Below are 19182 nucleotides of genomic sequence, written 5' to 3'. Positions count from 1 at the left end.
GGGATGATTTAACATGATGCATTCTAATATTTGCATTCAAATTGTAACTATAAGTGTATGCAGTTTAGACTGAGATTTAAGAATTTCTACAAAATGGCTAGTTTTTTAGTGGCGACAAAATTTAAACTATTTAACAATAGTTTGCGAAAGAAAATTAGAATCCTGCCAGATACCTGTCCATGTCCATATATTTATTAAAAATACATGGTTATCAAAAAACTTAAAAAGCTTTTGCCCCTAAATTAGGTAGCACCTATAATCATATTAGATCTTTGGACTATCCAATACCTAACAATCCGTAACATTTCACTTATCAATATTTACACTGTGACAACGCTTAAATGAAATTTCAGTGTGATTTATACAGAAACAAAATGGACACTTGCTACTATAATGTTGTTAGAACATGAATAAGATTTTTGGTATCAATGAATCTGTCCGAATTACAAATATCCGAAACGTATTACAGTTCCAATGAATAAAAAATGGATCTAAAATATGGCACTTACAAAGAGCTTAAATGAAATATACCATGTAAATATCAATTAACAAACAAGTATGCACTTACGAAGAATATATTTTTCCTAGGATCTTTGTCTACTACCGGCATTTTGACGTCAGAAGAGCATTGTTTCACTACCATCACAAATTAGTTACAGGGAGCCGCCATGTTGAATTCGTATGGTAAACGTATTTCATATTGAGGGTGGATCACGTTATTTTTTTTAATTTATGTTCCTTAAATTCTTTTAAGGTGTACTTGTGTACGTCAAATTTGATCATATAATCATAAACTATCTAGATAATTTATTCTTTTTAAGTATCAGTCTTCAAAACAGTAACCTAAAATTAGTCTTAATTTTAAATACCCTTAATTCGAAATAAACTCGTCCAAAATTGAAAATTCTCTGACTGGTTCTGGTTCCATTTAATATCCAGACTGCAATTTGAAGAGCCAAAAATAAACAGTGAGTAGCTTTGAATTTATGTTGTGCTTTCGGGGCGTGTAAACGTCGACTTTGTTGGATGTAATCAGGGTAACTATTCAGTAGCCTTCGTAATGATATATTGATAATTTGTGGTAGCTATTTGCGACTTGTCACACTGACAGTGTACACATTGTCAACTGTCATTCTCAACATTGAGTGTGTCAATGAAAAAACAAATGCCAAAGCACTGTGTCTTTCCATTGACTGTCAGTATGTCACTGTTTGCTAGTGGCAGATTTAAGTATGTTTAATTGTGTGTCCCTCTCTTTATTACTGTCTGTGTTCAGGCCTTTTCCTGGTGTACATGTGTCATTACCAAAGGAAAATGGTAAAAGAAAATCCCAATATTAAGAAAATACGGAGCTCAAGCAGGGCATTAAACTCACAACCACCAGAGTAAGGTGTTTTTATCTGATTTTGGGGAAAGGGCCTGGCCTTTTTTGAGGGGAACAAAATCACGCGAAATGCCGGATTTTGCAGGGGTCTAGCTAGGCTCAAAATTTAGGGAGAAGTCACTTCTGCTTAAAGCCAAATAGGGAGAAGTGGTAACATCTTTTGGAGAAATGTTACATTTACATCATAGATCTTAGTTTTACGTATATTTTGCTTCAAATAGGTTCAGGGTTCAGCCTAGGTTCAAATTTGAGGGAGAAGTGATTTTATACCCCTCATTACACCATTCCAATTATCATTAATCATAAACAACTCTCATTTCGCACTTTTGGGGACAACATGTACAAATACAAACACACACTTAAGTGTTAATGTTGTGTTATTGCTGTATTAAACTGAGTTTAATTAATATATTTAACACTTAATTCACATGCTATAATTTGAATAACTGTTTAGCCTCATTACTGCTAAAATAAATTTCTATAATAGAGACTGAAATGGATGGTGAATTTCAAAAGGCTGCATTTCATTTATAATAAGACATGTGTATAAAACCTACATTTTTCTTCTTTGTCATTGATTGTAAATTATGATGGTACTTTTAACATATTTTTTCCTGTACAGGTGTATCAATTAAAACTTCAATTGTAACAAAACCAGAAATGTTCGAAATCTTTTTACTTCCTTGTAAATTTTAAGCAATTCAACATTAAATCAAATTTATATTTTGTTACAAATATTTGCTTTCAATAAAAAATTCATTTAAAATCTCATTTTACAGCAGAGATAACAAATAGGACCTGTAAACGAGCCCCATACGTATTGCCAATGCTAGGTTACCTCTTCCCATTTGATAATTTTTAACCAGATTTTCCGAAGGAAAAAACTGGTAATTAGATTGGCGAATGCGGGCGGGCGGGCTGGCTGGCTGGCTGGCTGGCGGGCGGGCGGAACAAGCTTGTCCTGGCCATAACTATGTCATTCATTGTGAGATTTTAAAATCATTTGGCACATTTGTTCACCATCATGGGACGGTGTGTCGCACGAAAGAATCACGTCAATATCTCCAATGTCAAGGTCGCCACGACTAAAAATAGATTTTTTTTTTAAACAAACTTACAAAGGGGGTTAATTTTGTTTGTTCATTTCAAAAGTTCAGTTTGAGTTGTCTCCCTTTATCAGATTTTTTTTCACAATGAAAACCTGGTTTTGTGACAATTTTGTGTTTTTTTGAAATAAGTGTTGTTGTTTTTTGCCAACCAATACTTAAAAAAATGAGAATGAAAGTGTTTAAGTTTGGTTTAAGTTTTGCGATAACTTTTGCAAAATTGAAGATAGAAACTTGATATTTGTCATGCATGTGTATTTCATGGAGCTGCACATTTTGAGTGGTGAAAGGTCAAGGTCATTCTTCAATGTCAAAGGTAAGAATAAACAAATCCAGGGGAAGTAATAAGCTTTAAAGGGAGATAATTATCTGTACCTGCCAAATGATAAAAAGAAAATAATTAAATAAAAAGCAGCGCAGTAGGGGGGCATTGTGTTTCTGACAAACACATCTCTTGTTATTCATATTTCCACACCTTTGGTCTTAGTAGTGTATCTTCCATAAAATGACCCAACTTATATAATAGGCAAGGTATACATTGTAGTTGAAAGAAAAACCTGTCCTAAGCTATATACCAAAGTACTGAAAGTAGATACTTTCTTTCATCCTCTATAATCTTTAAAGCCTCTCAAAATGGACAGTCACCAATGCAGGGTGAAAGGTTTGTAAATGATCTGTTGAAATATTATTTTTGTTGCCTGAGCAGATTGTCTGTGGTTCAAAACCTTGATGATCATGGATCAGCGATTTTTTTTCCCAATTGGGAAAAAGCACCGGTCCCTAGCTGCCCAATTGGGAAAATTGTTCGCGAAAAACCCTTAAATTGGTGAAAATCGTGTCATGAAGTTGGGAAATAGGTGTATTTTATTGTTTGCTTCCAAATACTTAAAAAATGATAACTATGTTGCAGTTTATTCATGAAATATAATAATTATTATTTTATTTTTTTAAAAACCTTCATTGGGAATTTTTGACAGCAATTGGAAGATTTGTATGTTTTTCCTAATTGGGAAAGCAGCGTTTTTTTACCCCAAAAGGGGGAAAGGTACCTTTGCCCCTACAATTGGGAATTTTTCAAGTCATGAAATCTTCAAATTGGGAAAAATTCGAGTCACAAAATTGATGAATTGGGAACCTTTAAAATGCATGTTATCTATCATTAGGGGCTATATTCTGCATCACAAAGCATTTTAAGCTCTAGGTAACTGGTTTTAACAGAAAAACAACTAGTGATGATATTTTGACTATCATATCATGTCATGTGAAAATTGTGTTATTGCCTCTTCAGTAGGTATATGCCTGTCAATGGAAAAAAATATCTTCCAGTGATAGGCATTTACACTGAGGTTGCATAAAAAATAATATTAATAATTTTGTTTTAGCGCTTAAAAGTCTTACAAGCCCTGCAATGTTTCATGTGAGTTAAATTAAAAACTTAAAAACAAAACAAAAACAACAACAATGGAACTTGTACTGGTTTGAAATCTTTTAACAATAGACAGTGAGAATAGTCACACATAACCAAAATAAGTTTTTAGAGTGGAATGCTTTACCAACTATTTTCAAAGGTAAGTCTTTTATTTTGTTTTGATTTTTTTTTCAAATCATCAAATAAGATATTAAGATCATCTGCCATAAAATGCTAATGTATATGTTGTAAATAACTATAGTATTTTACACCCATGTCTCATTATTTTTAATTTTATGTTAAACTTTTATTTGTTTATATTCGTATCCGAATAGTTTCTGTCCGGATTTGACACATCCTGGTCATTAGGATGGAATTCTTTCACGGGAAAAATCGATCACTCGTCGCCGTTATGTAATCCAGTCACATTTTACACAGCGGTTAGAGTTGAGCCCCTTTGAAAAGTTTTCTTTACTTTCTACGCAACAATGTCCGGTGAAAATAAATGGCCGAAAATGAAAGGCTCGACGATTTCAAAAGATATTTCCAGCGAAAATAAAAGGCACTGGCAATTGGGAACGGCACCTAGAATTGTTCGGAACGGTGGATATCGAGATTGGGAAAGGTCCGATGCTAATATTGGGAAGCCTCCGGTAGGCTTTGGGAAAGGTACTGTTCCCCGGTACTAATTAAAGAAGGAAAAAAAACGCTGGGAAAGTGCCATTTTCCGGTTCTTTATAAAGAAGGGGAAAAAAAGCTGTGGATATCTATTATGACCAAATATTTGTTAACTTATTTCACAAATACTTTCTCAGTGCTCCAGCTAGGCCTAAATCGAAGGGCGCCGCGCCCTGCCCTCCCAAACCTTCGCCCTGCCCTTCCGAACCTCCGCCCTGCCCCCCCAAAAAAAATTCTTTTTTTTTTCTTTTTTTACATGTGATAATTCATTGTAATTACTTTAATCCTCATTGAAGACATTATATTTGAATGGTGTAATAATAATGAAAATAATATATTCTATCAATTATAAATAACATATAAATTAACATGCAACAGAAAGCATTCCAGAAACACCCGTGCGCTCGAACGTGCCCTTTTCACAAAACACTGCGCGTCAAAATTGCCCTTTTGACAAAATACTGCGAGTCGAAAGTGCCCTTTTGACAAAAAAGCCCCCCTGCCCTTTTCAAATCCTAGCTGGAGCACTGCTTTCTTATATGTGTTTACTTTTCTGTGACAAATAATTGAACATGCTCACATACATGTACTTCACATACTAATCCTAGCACATATTACAACCTTGGAAAAACTAAATGGCGGTTAAATCCTGGTTTCAGAATGGTTATACCCTGCAGTAGGAGATTTGGGACTAGATAAGGACTGCCTTTTATCTACCAGTGCAACATATCTGAATAAAGACCAGCCAATCCACTCTTGTTATTGGGAAGCATATCACACGGGAGATGAAATGTAATTTAATGTTTCCATTAGATTATGTTTGCTATCCTCTTGATTGATATTTCTGTTGCTTTTTATCCTTGATAGATGGGTATTGAACAGCAGTCCTGTCATTGTACTGCATGTATATCCTGTATTCAAACCTGCTGGGGAGGTTTTGAAGGTCAATGCTGTGTAACTTAACATGTTGTGTTGTAAGATGTTATTGACATGCAATGTGTCTGAAGTGGAAATGCAATTGGGAATTTTATATGAGACAGCAGGGCTTTTTTCCTTCTAAGAGAATGGCTGTAAACGGCCATTTCACAATTTTGACAAGAACATTTCACAACTCTAGTAAGGTTACTACATGTATACTTGACAAAAACTGTGAAAATTGGACTTTTGGGCTTAAAACTGTCAAAAACGGCCACAATTCAAAATTAAAGTTTGAGGGACCATTTACCACGAATTACAAAAAAAGAACAGTTCTAAAATACCGCATTTTTTTGCAATAATTATTACATTGTAGTTTATATTGATTAAAATATCGCGACTGGTATATTACATTACTTGAAAAAAGTTGTTACATTGTAAGTTTTCATATTTTCATTATATTTGGTATAATATTTTACTGGGTACAATGTATGTGTACCAGGTAACTACCAGTTAACTATAAATAACGCAAGTAGATTGATCATCATTGTCACAAGGTAAACCCAGGAATGCAAATTGTGCATGCATAGTGAATTGTATATAAAAAAAAATTATAAAATGATCAATCTGCTTGCCTTATTTATTATGTGTATATCGCTATGTCACCTATTTTCATGATGTACTTTGGATTTCACATCGCAAAATTTTATTACGGAATATACTGAAAATAAGAAAAAAAGTTATGTTTGGGGTAATATACCAGTCGTGATATTTTACAGGGCCCTTTCTACACTTTGGGGGATTGGGGCCAGGGCCCTTAGAGGGGAGAATTTCGCGTCGTTTTTGGCGAAAAAATTAGAAGACCTTTTCACCGACCATTCAACACTTAAAATTGCTATATTTTTATGCCCCCTTCGAAGAAGAGGGGGTATATTGCTTTGCTCATGTTGGTCGGTCGGTCGGTCGGTCGGTCGGTCCGTCCACCAGGTGGTTGTCGTATGATAACTCAAGAACGCATACGCCTAGGATCATGAAACTTCATAGGTAGATTGATCATGACTCGCAGATGACCCCTATTGATTTTGAGGTCACTAGGTCAAAGGTCAAGGTCACGGTGACCCGAAATAGTAAAATGGTTTTCGGATGATAACTCAAGAACGCATACGCTTAGGATCATGAAACTTCATGGGTAGATTGATCATGACTCGCAGATGACCCCTATTGATTTTGAGGTCACTAGGTCAAAGGTCAAGGTCACGGTGACCCGAAATAGTAAAATGGTTTCCGGATGATAACTCAAGAACGCATACGCCTAGGATCATGAAACTTCATGGGTAGATTGATCAAGACTCGCAGATAACCCCTATTAATTTTGAGGTCACTAGGTCAAAGGTCAAGGTAACGGTGACCCGAAATAGTAAAATGGTTTCTGGATGATAACTCAAGAACGCATACGCCTAGGATCATGAAACTTCATGGGTAGATTGATCATGACTCGCAGATGACCCCTATCAATTTTGAGGTCACTAGGTCAAAGGTCAAGGTCACGGTGACCCGAAATAGTAAAATGGTTTCCGGATGATAACTCAAGAACGCATACGCCTAGGATCATGAAACTTCATAGGTAGATTGGTCATGACTCGCAGATGACCCCTATTGATTTTGAGGTCACAAGGTCAAAGGTCAAGGTCACGGTGACCCGAAATAGTAAAATGATTTTCGGATGATAACTCAAGAACGCTTTTGCCTAGGATCATGACACTTCATAGGTACATTGATCGTGACTCGCAGATGACCCCTATTAATTTTTAGGTCACTAGGTCAAAGGTCAAGGTCACAGTGACAAAAATCGTGCTCACACAATGGCTGCCACTACAATGGACAGCCCATATGGGGGGCATGCATGTTTTACAAACAGCCCTTGTTATGTAATGTACATAAATATACATTTAATCAAAGGTTAATAGCACGATACCAGCTGGCAACATAGCATGATAGGTATATAAGTATTAAAAAAGATAAAATTTGGAGGGGGCGATTTTTTGCTGAAATAGGGGAAAAAAGTATACTATTTTAAAGAGGGAATGGGGCCGAATTTCGGCCCCAAAAACGGTTTAACGAGGGCCCTGTTTTAAATATTTTTTAAATACGGTAATAAAGAACTTTTGTTTTTCCGGTGTTTGTGGGTGTCTGTCCCTTTAAAAATGAAAGGTATCTTTATAACATGTAGTTTATGTGTCACAGATCAACTTCATGTGATAATACTCTAATCAGTTGATTTGTATGGCACATGTAGTTTAATAATAGCCCTGCTTTTGCACTAATCATAGCTGATTTTACTATATTCAGATATTGTTCCGGCTTAATTAGAGATAAGGTCTCTTGATCATGGATTTCATGCAGCCAATTTAATTAGAATTTTCTTTTTGATCCATAATCTGAGCTGTGTTGGCGAGAACAGTCTGCATCATATCTGATCTAGGTCTGGTTATATTCAGCATGAGGTTACAACACATTGACTTAAACTATGATCATGACGTTCTTCAGGATAATAGAACTGTGACGTTTCTTCTTGTCATTGCCTTGCTAACCTTTCACCATTTAACTTTTTACTCCTTTGGTGTCCCTTAAAAAATCAAATTAAATTGAAGACCTTTCTTACTAGATTCAGGTTTTTTTTACCTTATATAACAGACGCCGAATATCGGCGTCTTCCCCCACCAAACTAGGCTGGTTTTTTCCCCTTTCAGAACCAAAAATTCCCCTTAAAAAAAAAAAAAAAAAAAAAAATTTTTTAATATCTCAATTCTATTTCAATTTAATCTTGCCAAACGAAATAAATTATGAAAAAAAACAATGAATATATTCCAAACATGTACAAATGTATTAAAATAATGAGAGAGTAAGTAAACAAATCCCCCAAAAAGGGAAACGCCGCGAAAATTCCCACGCGCACAATTTTCCCCCAAAGTGGAAAATCCAGCGTAAAATTTCCCCCACATAAGGGCTAAAGGCCCCTTCCCCCACAACCCAAAAAAACCCTGCCATTCAAATTTTAAAAGCTTCATTTCCAACTGTTAGATACTTATGAGCAGCAACCAGTATGAAACCTGAACAGACTGCAAGGTATTCGCAGGCTGTTCTGGTTTTATGCTGTTTGCACAGAGCCATTTCCACTTTGGCTCTGAGTGGGAAAGGGTTTAGCTATGATCATAAAGTTCTTTCGGATTAGGACGGTGACATTAATTTTGTTCTTGTCATTGCCTTGGCTAACCCTTTACCCTTCAGATAGGCATTTTTTTTACTCCTTTGGTGTCCCTAAGAAAATCAAGTTAAATTTAAGACCTTTCTTACTAGATGACATCTTATTGGCCAGCGTCTTTCAGTTATTATACAATAAATATATGAACATTAGTAATATACAGAGTGCAAAACTGTGCTGAAACCACTTAAGTGTGTCAGTGTTACAGAAGATGTTTGTACTGAAATAGACATCGAAATTATCTGATAAAGATATTGCAGTATTTTTTTTCACCAATTTGGGAAAGGGGCCGGGTCCCTTCGGATTTGAAAAATGGCGGCATTCTGACAACAAAATTGGGAAATTAGTGTTATTGATTTGCTGACAAATGCTTCAAAATTGATAATAAAAGTATTTTCAAAATTATATATACTAAGGTGCAACTTATTGAGGTGGATGATTGATCAACTAAATGTTAAGATGATATATAATTATGTTTTGGGGAAACCTTCAATTGGGAATTGTTTGGTCCCATTTGGAAAAAAATACATACTTTTTCCATTTGGAATAGCAGTGATTTCTCCCCTTTTTATACAGTACCAAAAAACAACACTTTCCCAATTAGGAAAAAACTAAAAATTTCCCAATGGCTGTAAATAAATTCCCAATTGAAGGTTTCCCCTTAAGAAAAATATAAATATATTATATAAATACTATTAGTTAGTTTTCCTATGCAGCTCTATGACTTGAGCCTAAGGTAATATAATATACTATTGAAAACTTGATAATACTTAGTTGTCAATTTTGAAGTATTTGGGAAAAAAAATCAAAGACACCAATTTCCCAATATGAAGACATAACAACAAGAATTTTCTTAATTTCAGGGGGTTTGGGGCATATTTTCCCAATTTGGCTGGTACCGATACTTTTCCAAATTTGGCAAAATTTGTTTCGCTGAATAGGGGCTTATTAAGGCCCTGAATTTGAACAAAAAACAAACAGTGTATTGAATAACCAGTTAAACAAGGACCGGGAAAACCGTAACAAAGACCAATAAGGATGACAATTAATATACCGTACATGTCCTTATTGACGCTCATGCCCTAATAGACGCGCAGGCCGTCTTATCTGGGGTTCATCGGAATTTATCGGAACCATAAAATAAGATTTATGTAGCCCGTAATCCATTAAAGAGTGGCACATAACATCTGAAAACATTGTTTTTGCAGCCTTTTTATTTGCAAAAACATGGTGACACCGTAAATACATGTATGCTACTGTGCGAGTATACTACGTAGGTTACAAACCAACAATAATAGTTATTATTTTACGAATTTATCATCAAGTTATTGTAGCCGCTATAGTAATTAAGCATTACAAAACAGAAATGATTTCATTTTAAATTTCACTGAAATACCAATGTAAAGTCCGAAAGACGTATCTGAATTTCACTTTATAAGTGACATTAAAATAAATTTTATTAAAAAATGCACCCCACAAGTCGTCTGCTTGAAAATTGTGGGTGTATAGATATAAAAAAAATAACAGTGCAGAAAACCACGAGAACTATAGAAACTACTTTCATTTAAAAAATTGTACTGTAGTGCGTAGTATCAAAACTTGGTGATCGTGATCGTGTATGATAATTAAGCATTTGAGTTCTTAAACGGAACGAGTACGCTGTTTCTTTTAAGCAATTACCATTTACATTGTTCATTATTGAATATATATTTTGTCGATGTATATTCCTCAAGGACTGCGTGTAACTCGGGTGCTAGGCAGCAGTGAAAGGACGTTGTCATGGGTGGTACATGCGCTTTACGCCGATGACGCCAACTGTATAATATTGAGCGTTCGGGTGTATTGTTTGTCACACTATGTATACTTATCAACTAGACGCAGTGAAGGCGCGAAATACCTGATCAAACTAGATTTAATGGTGAGCGTTTCTTAATGGGGAAATGTTTAAGTCGATGAAAAATAAAATGGGATCCATTGCCGATTTGCGTTAATTTGGACATCGTGATGTAGCCGGTCTGCAGCAGACTATGTCATACGATTGGATTAAACAATGTTGTGAGCGGCAGGTAATGAAAATGTTACACTGTTCAATTGTGAGGGAAAGGTAATAGTGGTTCGAATTAAACGCGAAGGGGTCTTGAAAAAACACGGCAGTGCGCGTTTATAAGGACATATACGGTAGCCGGAAATATTTTTTGGAAGAATTGTGAAAATTGTGCTGCCAAAATAAGACTAAGACCAATTATTGTATAAATTTCACTATGAAAGTCTTAATTTGAATGAAGATCTTTGATGTTCAGATGTGTGATACTTTGTTTAATACTTCTGAAATATTTAAGCTTCACCCTTTCCCCCTTCCCCCTCCCCCGGATCGAATGATCAGGCTATATTGTTTTTGGCCTGTCTGTCATTCATTCATTTTAATTATTCATTGTGTGTGTCCCAAAACGTAAACCTTGGTTAAAGTTTTGCAATAACTTTTGCATTATTGAAGATAGCAACTTGATATTTGGCATGCATGTGTATCTCATGGAGCTGCACATTTTGAGTGGTGAAAGGTCAAGGTCATCCTTCAAGGTCAAAGGTCAAATATATGGCTTCAAAGCGGCGCAATAGGGGGCATTGTGTTTCTGACAAACACATCTCTTGTCAGGGTTTTTTTTTACTAAGAAAGTGACGCCGATAATCGGCGTCTTCCCCTACCAGAATTTTTCCCCTAAAACTACCATTTCCCCTCCAAAAATATAATTTTTCACCAAAATATAATATTTTACCCTCAAAGAAATGTTTTTTTCTTTCTTTTGGGAAGTCGACACTTATCCTATTTGTACCATGTACAACGATCTCGCTCTCTCTCTCTCTCCAGACGAACACTCAAATCTGGGAATCCCAGTGATTCTATATATAGCTCTTAAATTACGTCATGGAAACCGGGCAACTAATCGTATTAATCATGTGACTATTTTACTGGATTCCGGTCTTGCGCGAGAAGGGTGATTCGTCAATTAATTACCGGAAACCAGTCGAGTTTTCATCCGGGTTATGTGAAAGCCAAGATGGGTATAAACGTTCAAACAGAAAAAAAGTCTCACAATTAGCGTTCATACACGAACAAAATAAAACGTTCGGACTCGGAAAATATTAATTGCGTTGACGCATTTTTTAAGAATGAATCAACAAAAACCGTTGAAACCCAGCAGGAATCGGAGGTACATGTAATCAACATCGATTAATACTGTCGGATTATTGTGAAAGTGAAAGTAGACAATCGGCAGCTGCCGCACCTTTCCCTTCCAATACTGTAGCAGATCTAGATCGTCAACCCATTCATCATGAAATTGAAATCACAATATTGAAATCGTTCCCCGGACCCAGTTGAAAACATTTCGCATTATTAGATCTAACCCTGCAACTTTATTTAGGACTTTGACTTTAATACCATACTTGTTCATGTGTTTAAGAACAAAAAGGTCAGAGGCATGCCTCTTTTTCTAAAAAAAAAAACTGAAGTCTTTAGGCGAGTTATAGACATTGAAATGATCAGTTTTTATTTTTTCCCCAAATATGTCTCTTTCGCGTTCGATTTTCCCCTTTTACCCAGCGTCCAGCGTCTTCCCCTTTTTCTAAAAAAAACCCCTGCTTGTTTAAATTTGCTGCTGGGATTTCAGTGTGTTTTTTTCACCATTTTGGGTATGGGGTCAGGTCCCTTTGGTTTGGGAAATATCATGTTGTTTTTACATAAATTTGGAATAAGTGTTGTTGTTTTTTTTGGCTAACATATTCTTTAAAATTGAGAATAACAGTGATTTCAATATTATATTTACTACGGTTCAACTTACAGAGCTAATAATAGCAGATAAGCAGGACTCAATTTTGAGAAACAAAGATTTTTTTTTTGAACCCTTCAATTGGGATTTTTTTATCCCATATGGGAAAAAAATGTTTACTTTTCTCCATTGGGAATGGGTCCTTCTACTGGCCCCTAATTTGAACGAAAAACACCCACACTGGATATAGTGACATTTAAATCACTGTAAGTGGGTCAATGTCACAATAGCAATAATGAGCCAGTATGGGACACAGAAGTATAGGAATCAATACACAATGTTCACTCCAACAGGTCTGCAATAGAGGAGAATTGAATTCATGGAATTATCGAGCATGCCTGGCACAATCAATGCCGTATGAATGATGGTTTATAGGGACCCTTGCAACTGGCATGGTGTTAGGGCTGTGTTGTGCTGAAAGGGAATACTGCCAACTGTGCTGTGAAATTGTAAGAATTTGCTAAGAATATGCTGTCAATTTGTGAGCCTTTTATCTTGTTTTGTTTTTTATGAAAAACAAGGTAATGGGTTGAAGTGGTTATAAAATGTGTGATGAATGTGTTGGTTGATATTGAAGTAGTACATGTAAGCAGCAATTATTTTCCTTCTTTATAATGTACCCGAAACTGGCACTTTCCCAATTAGGAAAAATCTAAATTTCCCATTTTTTCCTTTTTTTTCTTATAAATAATATTTAATTTCCATACGCAGCTCTATGGCTAGAACCTAGATAAATATAATATTGACAACTTGACAACACTAAGTTATCAATTTTATAGTAATAGGGAGCAAAAAATCAAATACACCAATTTCCCAATATGAAGACTTAATGACTTAAATTTTCCCAATTCCATGGGTTTTCACCTATACCGGTATATTTCCCAATTGGGCTGGTACCGTTATTTTTCCCAATAGGGCAAAAATATTGCTGAGTTAGTGTCATCCTAGTGGACTTGTATTTGGTTTTAAAACTTGCGTTTAATGTGGACCTCATTTATCACTTGTATATATAACTTAGAATTTTACATACTTGTATTTTAGAAATGAAAAAATGTGACTTACCGGTATACTCAACCTTAAGCTGCCACTTCAATTTTCATTCTAATTATGAAGTCTAGAATGAGTACCAATACTTTCAAACTGCCATTGTTAATGTTATGATAGATGCTTGGCATTTTAAGTTTTAACATATATAATGTAGTTCTTTTGATAATTAATATTTTTATGCCCACAAAGGAGGGTATATAGTGATTGGACTGTCCGTCCGTCTGTCTGTCACACTTTGCATTTAGGTTTCGAAAAATGCTGATAACTTCTATGTCGCTTCAGATAGCAATATCATATTTGGCATGCATGTGTTTATTGACAAGGCCTTTCCATACGCACACAAATTTTGACCCCTGTGACCTTGACCTTGAACTTAGGTCTGTGTTTAGGATTCGAAATCTGCGTTTAGGTTTCAAAAAAAGCTCATAACTTCTAGCGTTTATAGGGGGCATAAGTCATCCTATGGTGATAGCTTTTGTTTTGGACATGCAATATTGTTCAGATTGTTATAATTTTGATCATGTTCAATGTGTGTTTTATTAAACCTATTTATATTGCATATCCTTTAAAAAATAAATGTTTTAAGTCAAAACTCATACTAGATACAATTTTCATAGATACCATTTTATACTTGTAAATGATTTAAAAGGAACCATGACTAAAACCTGTCTTATTGTTTCTGGGAACCATGACTAAAACCCGTCTTATTGTTTCTGGAAACTGTGACACAAACCGTCTTACTGTTTCTGGGAACTGTGACACAAACCAGTCTTATTGTTTCTGGAAACTGTGACACAAACCCGTCTTACTCTTTCTGGAAACTGTGACACAAAACTGTCTTGTTGTTTCTGGGAACTGTGACACAAACCCGTCTTACTGTTTCTGGGAACTGTGACACAAACCTGTCTTACTGTTTCTGGAAACTGTGACACAAACCTGGCTTACTGTTTCTGGAAACTGTGACTCAAACCCGTCTTACTGTTTCTGGGAACTGTGACACAGACCTGTCTTACTGTTTCTGGGAACTGTGACACAAACCTGTCTTACTGTTTCTGGGAACTGTGACACACACCCGTCTTACTGTTTCTGGAAACTGTGACACAAACCCGTCTTATTGTTTCTGGAAACTGTGACACAAACCCGTCTTACTGTTTCTGGGAACTGTGACACAAACCTGTCTTATTGGTTCTTGGAAACAAGACACAAACCTGTCTTATTGGTTCTGGGAACAATGACATATTAAACCTGTCTGATAGGTTCTTAGAAACTGTCATACAAACCTGTCTAATTGGTTCTGGAAACCATGAAACAAATCTGTCTAATTAGTTGTGGGGACCATGGCACAAACCTGTCTTAATTGGTTGGGGGAACCATGGCACAAAACTGTCTAATTGGTTATTAGAACCATGACACTAACCTGTCTAATTGTGTGTGTTTTTCTATGAACATTGACTCAAAGCTGTCTAATTGGTTTTGGGAACCATGGTGTACACACAGCTGTGATACAAATATTTATCGCACCCAAATGTGATCCATAACAAACACATTTTCTTGGCATTATTAGTCATCTATGTTGCTCTGGCCTTTGATTATGATCATTGAAAGATTGTGGTTGTCTATTATCAAGTGAATTGGAAGGTTTGACATAAGAGATATATCTGTATCGTTTCTGAAATGTTTTGATAACTTTTGTTTAAGAAAAATAATTTTGGAACATTTTCACAACAGACAGGTATAAATTAATCCCTACTGGAAATATTGACAAGCTAAAAAAAAAAAGCTGGAGGAGCCAGAATTTATAGACAGTTATCAAATAACCAGCGAATTAAAAACTAACAGTTGTTTTGACAGGCCAGATTAATCGGCAATAAAACAATATCATATTTTAAGACGACTTTAAATCTTTTAGGTTTTTTTGTTCATTTATATTTGTTGAAAATTATGCGTTTGTTGGCAAAACAAGGCTATTATTTTACAGATTCAACAAATGTTTGTGTTTCGTGTGCTTTCAGTGACATTCAGAGATGTGAGAACTGATGTGCAGACACCAAGTGAAGACCTTGATGTGGCAAAAACAATGTGAAAAAGCAAACAAGTGAGGCATCAGAGGTCTGTTTGTCTTTGATATTCAAGACTGTCTGGAGACTATATTCAAGACTACGCTAGGGAAGACTGTTGGTTTGGAGGTGGTATCCCCTTGTTTTGGACAAACTCTGAGTGAAGTTGTTTAGTGTTGTGTTGCCTGCTGTGTCGTCTAGGATACACACATGTCGTGCTCCTGAGTGTCTTACAACGGGAAATAGCGGGGACAACTGTATTCAACACACAGGTAATACATGTGTATTTTGTTTTGTTTTACTGAACCATTTTGTGGTTGTTTTCCGTATTTGACTAGGTGCAGTAGAACTTAAAGGACACATTCCAAAATTAGAATGGAAACATGACAACATTAAAAAAACAACTTTTAAATGTGAAACTTGGATGTAAGTCAAAGTGATTTAATTTGAGTGACCATAATTACCATATTAAGTTAAAAACATGATACTAGTTTAAAGTTAAAGTAATTTCTAGTTAATAAAAGGCTTTTCAGGGGTTTTTATCTGATTTTTGGGAAAGGGCCTGGCTTTTTTTTAGGGGAAAATTATCGCGCGAAACGCAGGATTTTGGGGGAAAAAATCACACGAAACGCCGGATTAAAAAATGGCCATAAATGAGCTTGTCCTGGCCATAACTATGTCGTTCATTGTGAAATTTTAAAATCATTTGGCACATTTGTTCACCATCATTAGATGGTGTGTCGCGCGAAAGAATTACATCAATATCTCCAAGGATAAGGTCACACTTTGAGTTCAAAGGTCAAAAATGGCCATGAATGAGCTTGTCCGGGCCATAACTATGTCATTCATTGTGAGATTTTAAAATCATTTGGCACATTTGTTCACCATCATTGGACGTGTGTCGCACGAATGAATTATGCCGATATCTCCAAGGTCAAAGTCATACTTTGAGTTCATATGTCAAAAATGGCCATAAATGATCTTGTTGATCTTGTCCGGGTCATTAATAATTATGTCATTCATTGTGAGATTTTAAAATGACTCTGTACATTAATTTTGTTCAAAGTCATTGGACGGCGTGTCATGCGAAAGGATTCAAGAGTTCAAAGGTCAAATTTGCCATAAATGATAATGGAATAATAATTCTTAAAAATCGCCATAAATTAGCTTCTCTTGTTTTGTGAAGACAGCTGCAAAATAGTCTGTGTCAATGCACCATGTGGGGGCAGTGCTCCAGCTAGGATTTGAAAAAGGCAGGGGGGCTTTTTTGTCAAAAGGGCACTTTCGACGCGCAGTATTTTGTCAAAAGGGCACTTTTGACGCGCAGTATTTTGTGAAAAGGGCACGTACGAGCGCACGGGTGTTTCTGGAATGCTTCCTATTGCATGTGAATTTATATGTTATAAATAATTGTATTATTCCCATTATTATTAAACCATTCAGTATAATGTCTACAATGAGGATTAAAGTAATTACAATGTAATAAGAGATTAATGAATAATCATATGTAACAAACAAACAAAATTTTTTTTTTTTTTTTTTTTTTTTGGGGGGGGGGGGGCAGGGCGGAGGTTCGGGGGGGGGGGGGGGGGGGGGGGGGGCAGGGCGGAGGTTCGGGAGGGCAGGGCACGGCGCCCTTCGATTTAGGCCTAGCTGGAGCACTGTGGGGGTATATGTCACTTCTGTGGCAAAGCTCTAGTTTTAGGTTGTTGTTCTTTTGTCCATAAAATTGTGTTTTCAATGTGAACTAAAATAATTGAAAACTAAATCAGCATCCTGCAATAACTAAAAAGTACTTATGCTGCTATGTTAATGCATCTCATGGGGATCCTGTTCTCTCTCTGTGAAGATTAAACAATTAGCAAAATGCTGTTTTGTCTGTGACATTGAGCTCTTGTTAATAGCAACTATTGTTGCTTCATTTTCAGACCATGGAACAGTTTACCTGCAAAACAAATCAAAATCTCAGAAATAATCGTTGTTTCCCATGGAATCAAATTGTACAACTACTTATCTTGCATAACTCTTCCATTTGCATGTGATGGAATTTTGATGTTTCTGTAAACTTTCGGTACAGTTGCCAATAATTCTTCAAGAGGCAGAGAGGGGTCCCTGGAACATATGTTCAAATCTATCTCTGCCAGTACACTAATGTTAATATCTCTCATATCCCATATGAAATGTGGTGATTTATTTCATTCTTAAGTTTATAGACTTGTTGGTTTTAACACATTGCATTCTTTATGGACTGTAACATACGAGTCTGGCTGTCGAAAAGCAGGCCATGATGTATATTGGTAATTTGTTGTCCCAGATACGCTTTTGAAATCTACACAGACTAATGAGGGACAAATCTTTCAGCCTAGACTGGATTTTTGTTCAGAAAAGACTTCTTTGAAACGAAAAAATTATGTTAAAGCAGAAAGTGTTGCAGTTCATACCACAGGCCATCAAAGAGTTTCTCCCTGAGGTGCTTACATTTTGCAATCAGAGTCCCCAGGGTGCTTGAAATGTTCCCATAAGTGTATTTTTCAGGAACTTTAACTAGCCATTCTTGCTATTATGCAAAGTAGAACTTCTATTTCATCATATACATCTGTAATCTTTAAAAAGTAACATAATAATATGCCTAAAATGTACCTATAATTTAAAAAACATGTGTTTATTTGATTCTAATAAGCACTTGTATTATGAACATTTACCAGAATTTGCTTTAAAAAATGCAAGTATCTGTTGTTCTTATGTAATGGATAGGAATGAAAAAACTCACAAGAATGCAGTAAACGATGAAATTGAGTTTTTACCAATATATTGGGGAATACTGTACAGCCAACGTGGAACAAACATATTTTGCGATCCGCGGCGGCAAGGCGCAACGAGTCAATGTCGAGTCGGCCGTTGAAGCTGCGTCAGTATGTTGCGGCAAGTCGCATTTCACTGCGAAGCTTCGCATCTGTCCGCCGAGAAAAGCCGCGATCCGCTACATGACGTCGAGTCGATGCGCATTTTCAAATCAAAATCTTTTTTAAATGATTTGTTAGTCAAAGAAATTTAAAAGAACAATTATCATAATATTTATTATCATAAATAATTGAATGTGTGCGGATTCAAAATAGATAAACGAGTTAATAAAAAAGCATGCTGTTGTTTTGTTTTTAGTGATTGCATTCCCGTTTCGTAAGAAATTGATGTCATCCAGATATAAATAATTATTATTTTAAAAGAATGCAAATAAAAAAATCGAATTTATAAAAACAAAATTCGATTATCACAGGCATGTATTAATAAAATTGCAATAATCATTTACCATTGTCATTTTTAGAATCGGCTAAATTACTTTAAGTTACTTTGTGTGCGTTTATTGCGCCGTATGATTATTGTCCTTATATTCAGGGCCCTCACACTACTTTGGGGGAAGGGGTCCGCAGCCCTTAGGAGGGGGAATTTTCGCGGCGTTTCCCTTTTTAGGGGAATTTTTACTTACAGTACAGGCAACGT

General features: G+C 35.8%; 2 protein-coding genes across 4 annotated transcripts in view; one reads left to right on the top strand and one right to left on the bottom strand.

Annotated features, from left to right (window-relative positions):
* The window catches only part of LOC127837783 (pre-mRNA-splicing factor SYF1-like), a 52080-nt gene extending 51356 nt beyond the window's left edge, over nt 1-724 (bottom strand). Inside the window, exon 1 of the mRNA XM_052365159.1 lies at nt 569-724. Coding sequence (XP_052221119.1) covers nt 569-643 — 75 coding nt within the window. The 5' untranslated portion in view covers nt 644-724. The remainder of the gene's footprint in view (nt 1-568) is intronic.
* A 107-nt stretch (nt 725-831) lies between these two features.
* Nucleotides 832-19182, top strand: part of LOC127837784 (G-protein-signaling modulator 2-like) — a 59283-nt gene continuing 40932 nt past the window's right edge. The window contains exons 1-2 of one of the 3 annotated variants that reach the window (XM_052365160.1): nt 832-968; nt 15640-15956. The gene's annotated coding sequence lies outside the window, so the exon portion shown is untranslated. Of the gene's footprint in view, nt 1038-5235; nt 5369-15639; nt 15957-19182 lie in introns of those variants that run through there. The other 2 variants (XM_052365161.1, XM_052365163.1) reach the window with 2 other exon arrangements.

Source organism: Dreissena polymorpha, chromosome 7 (assembly GCF_020536995.1).
Source record: "Dreissena polymorpha isolate Duluth1 chromosome 7, UMN_Dpol_1.0, whole genome shotgun sequence".
In the NCBI taxonomy this organism is placed as follows: domain Eukaryota; kingdom Metazoa; phylum Mollusca; class Bivalvia; order Myida; family Dreissenidae; genus Dreissena; species Dreissena polymorpha.
The sequence above is the reverse complement of the archived record's forward strand: the minus strand, read 5'-3'. Positions and strand labels throughout refer to the sequence as shown.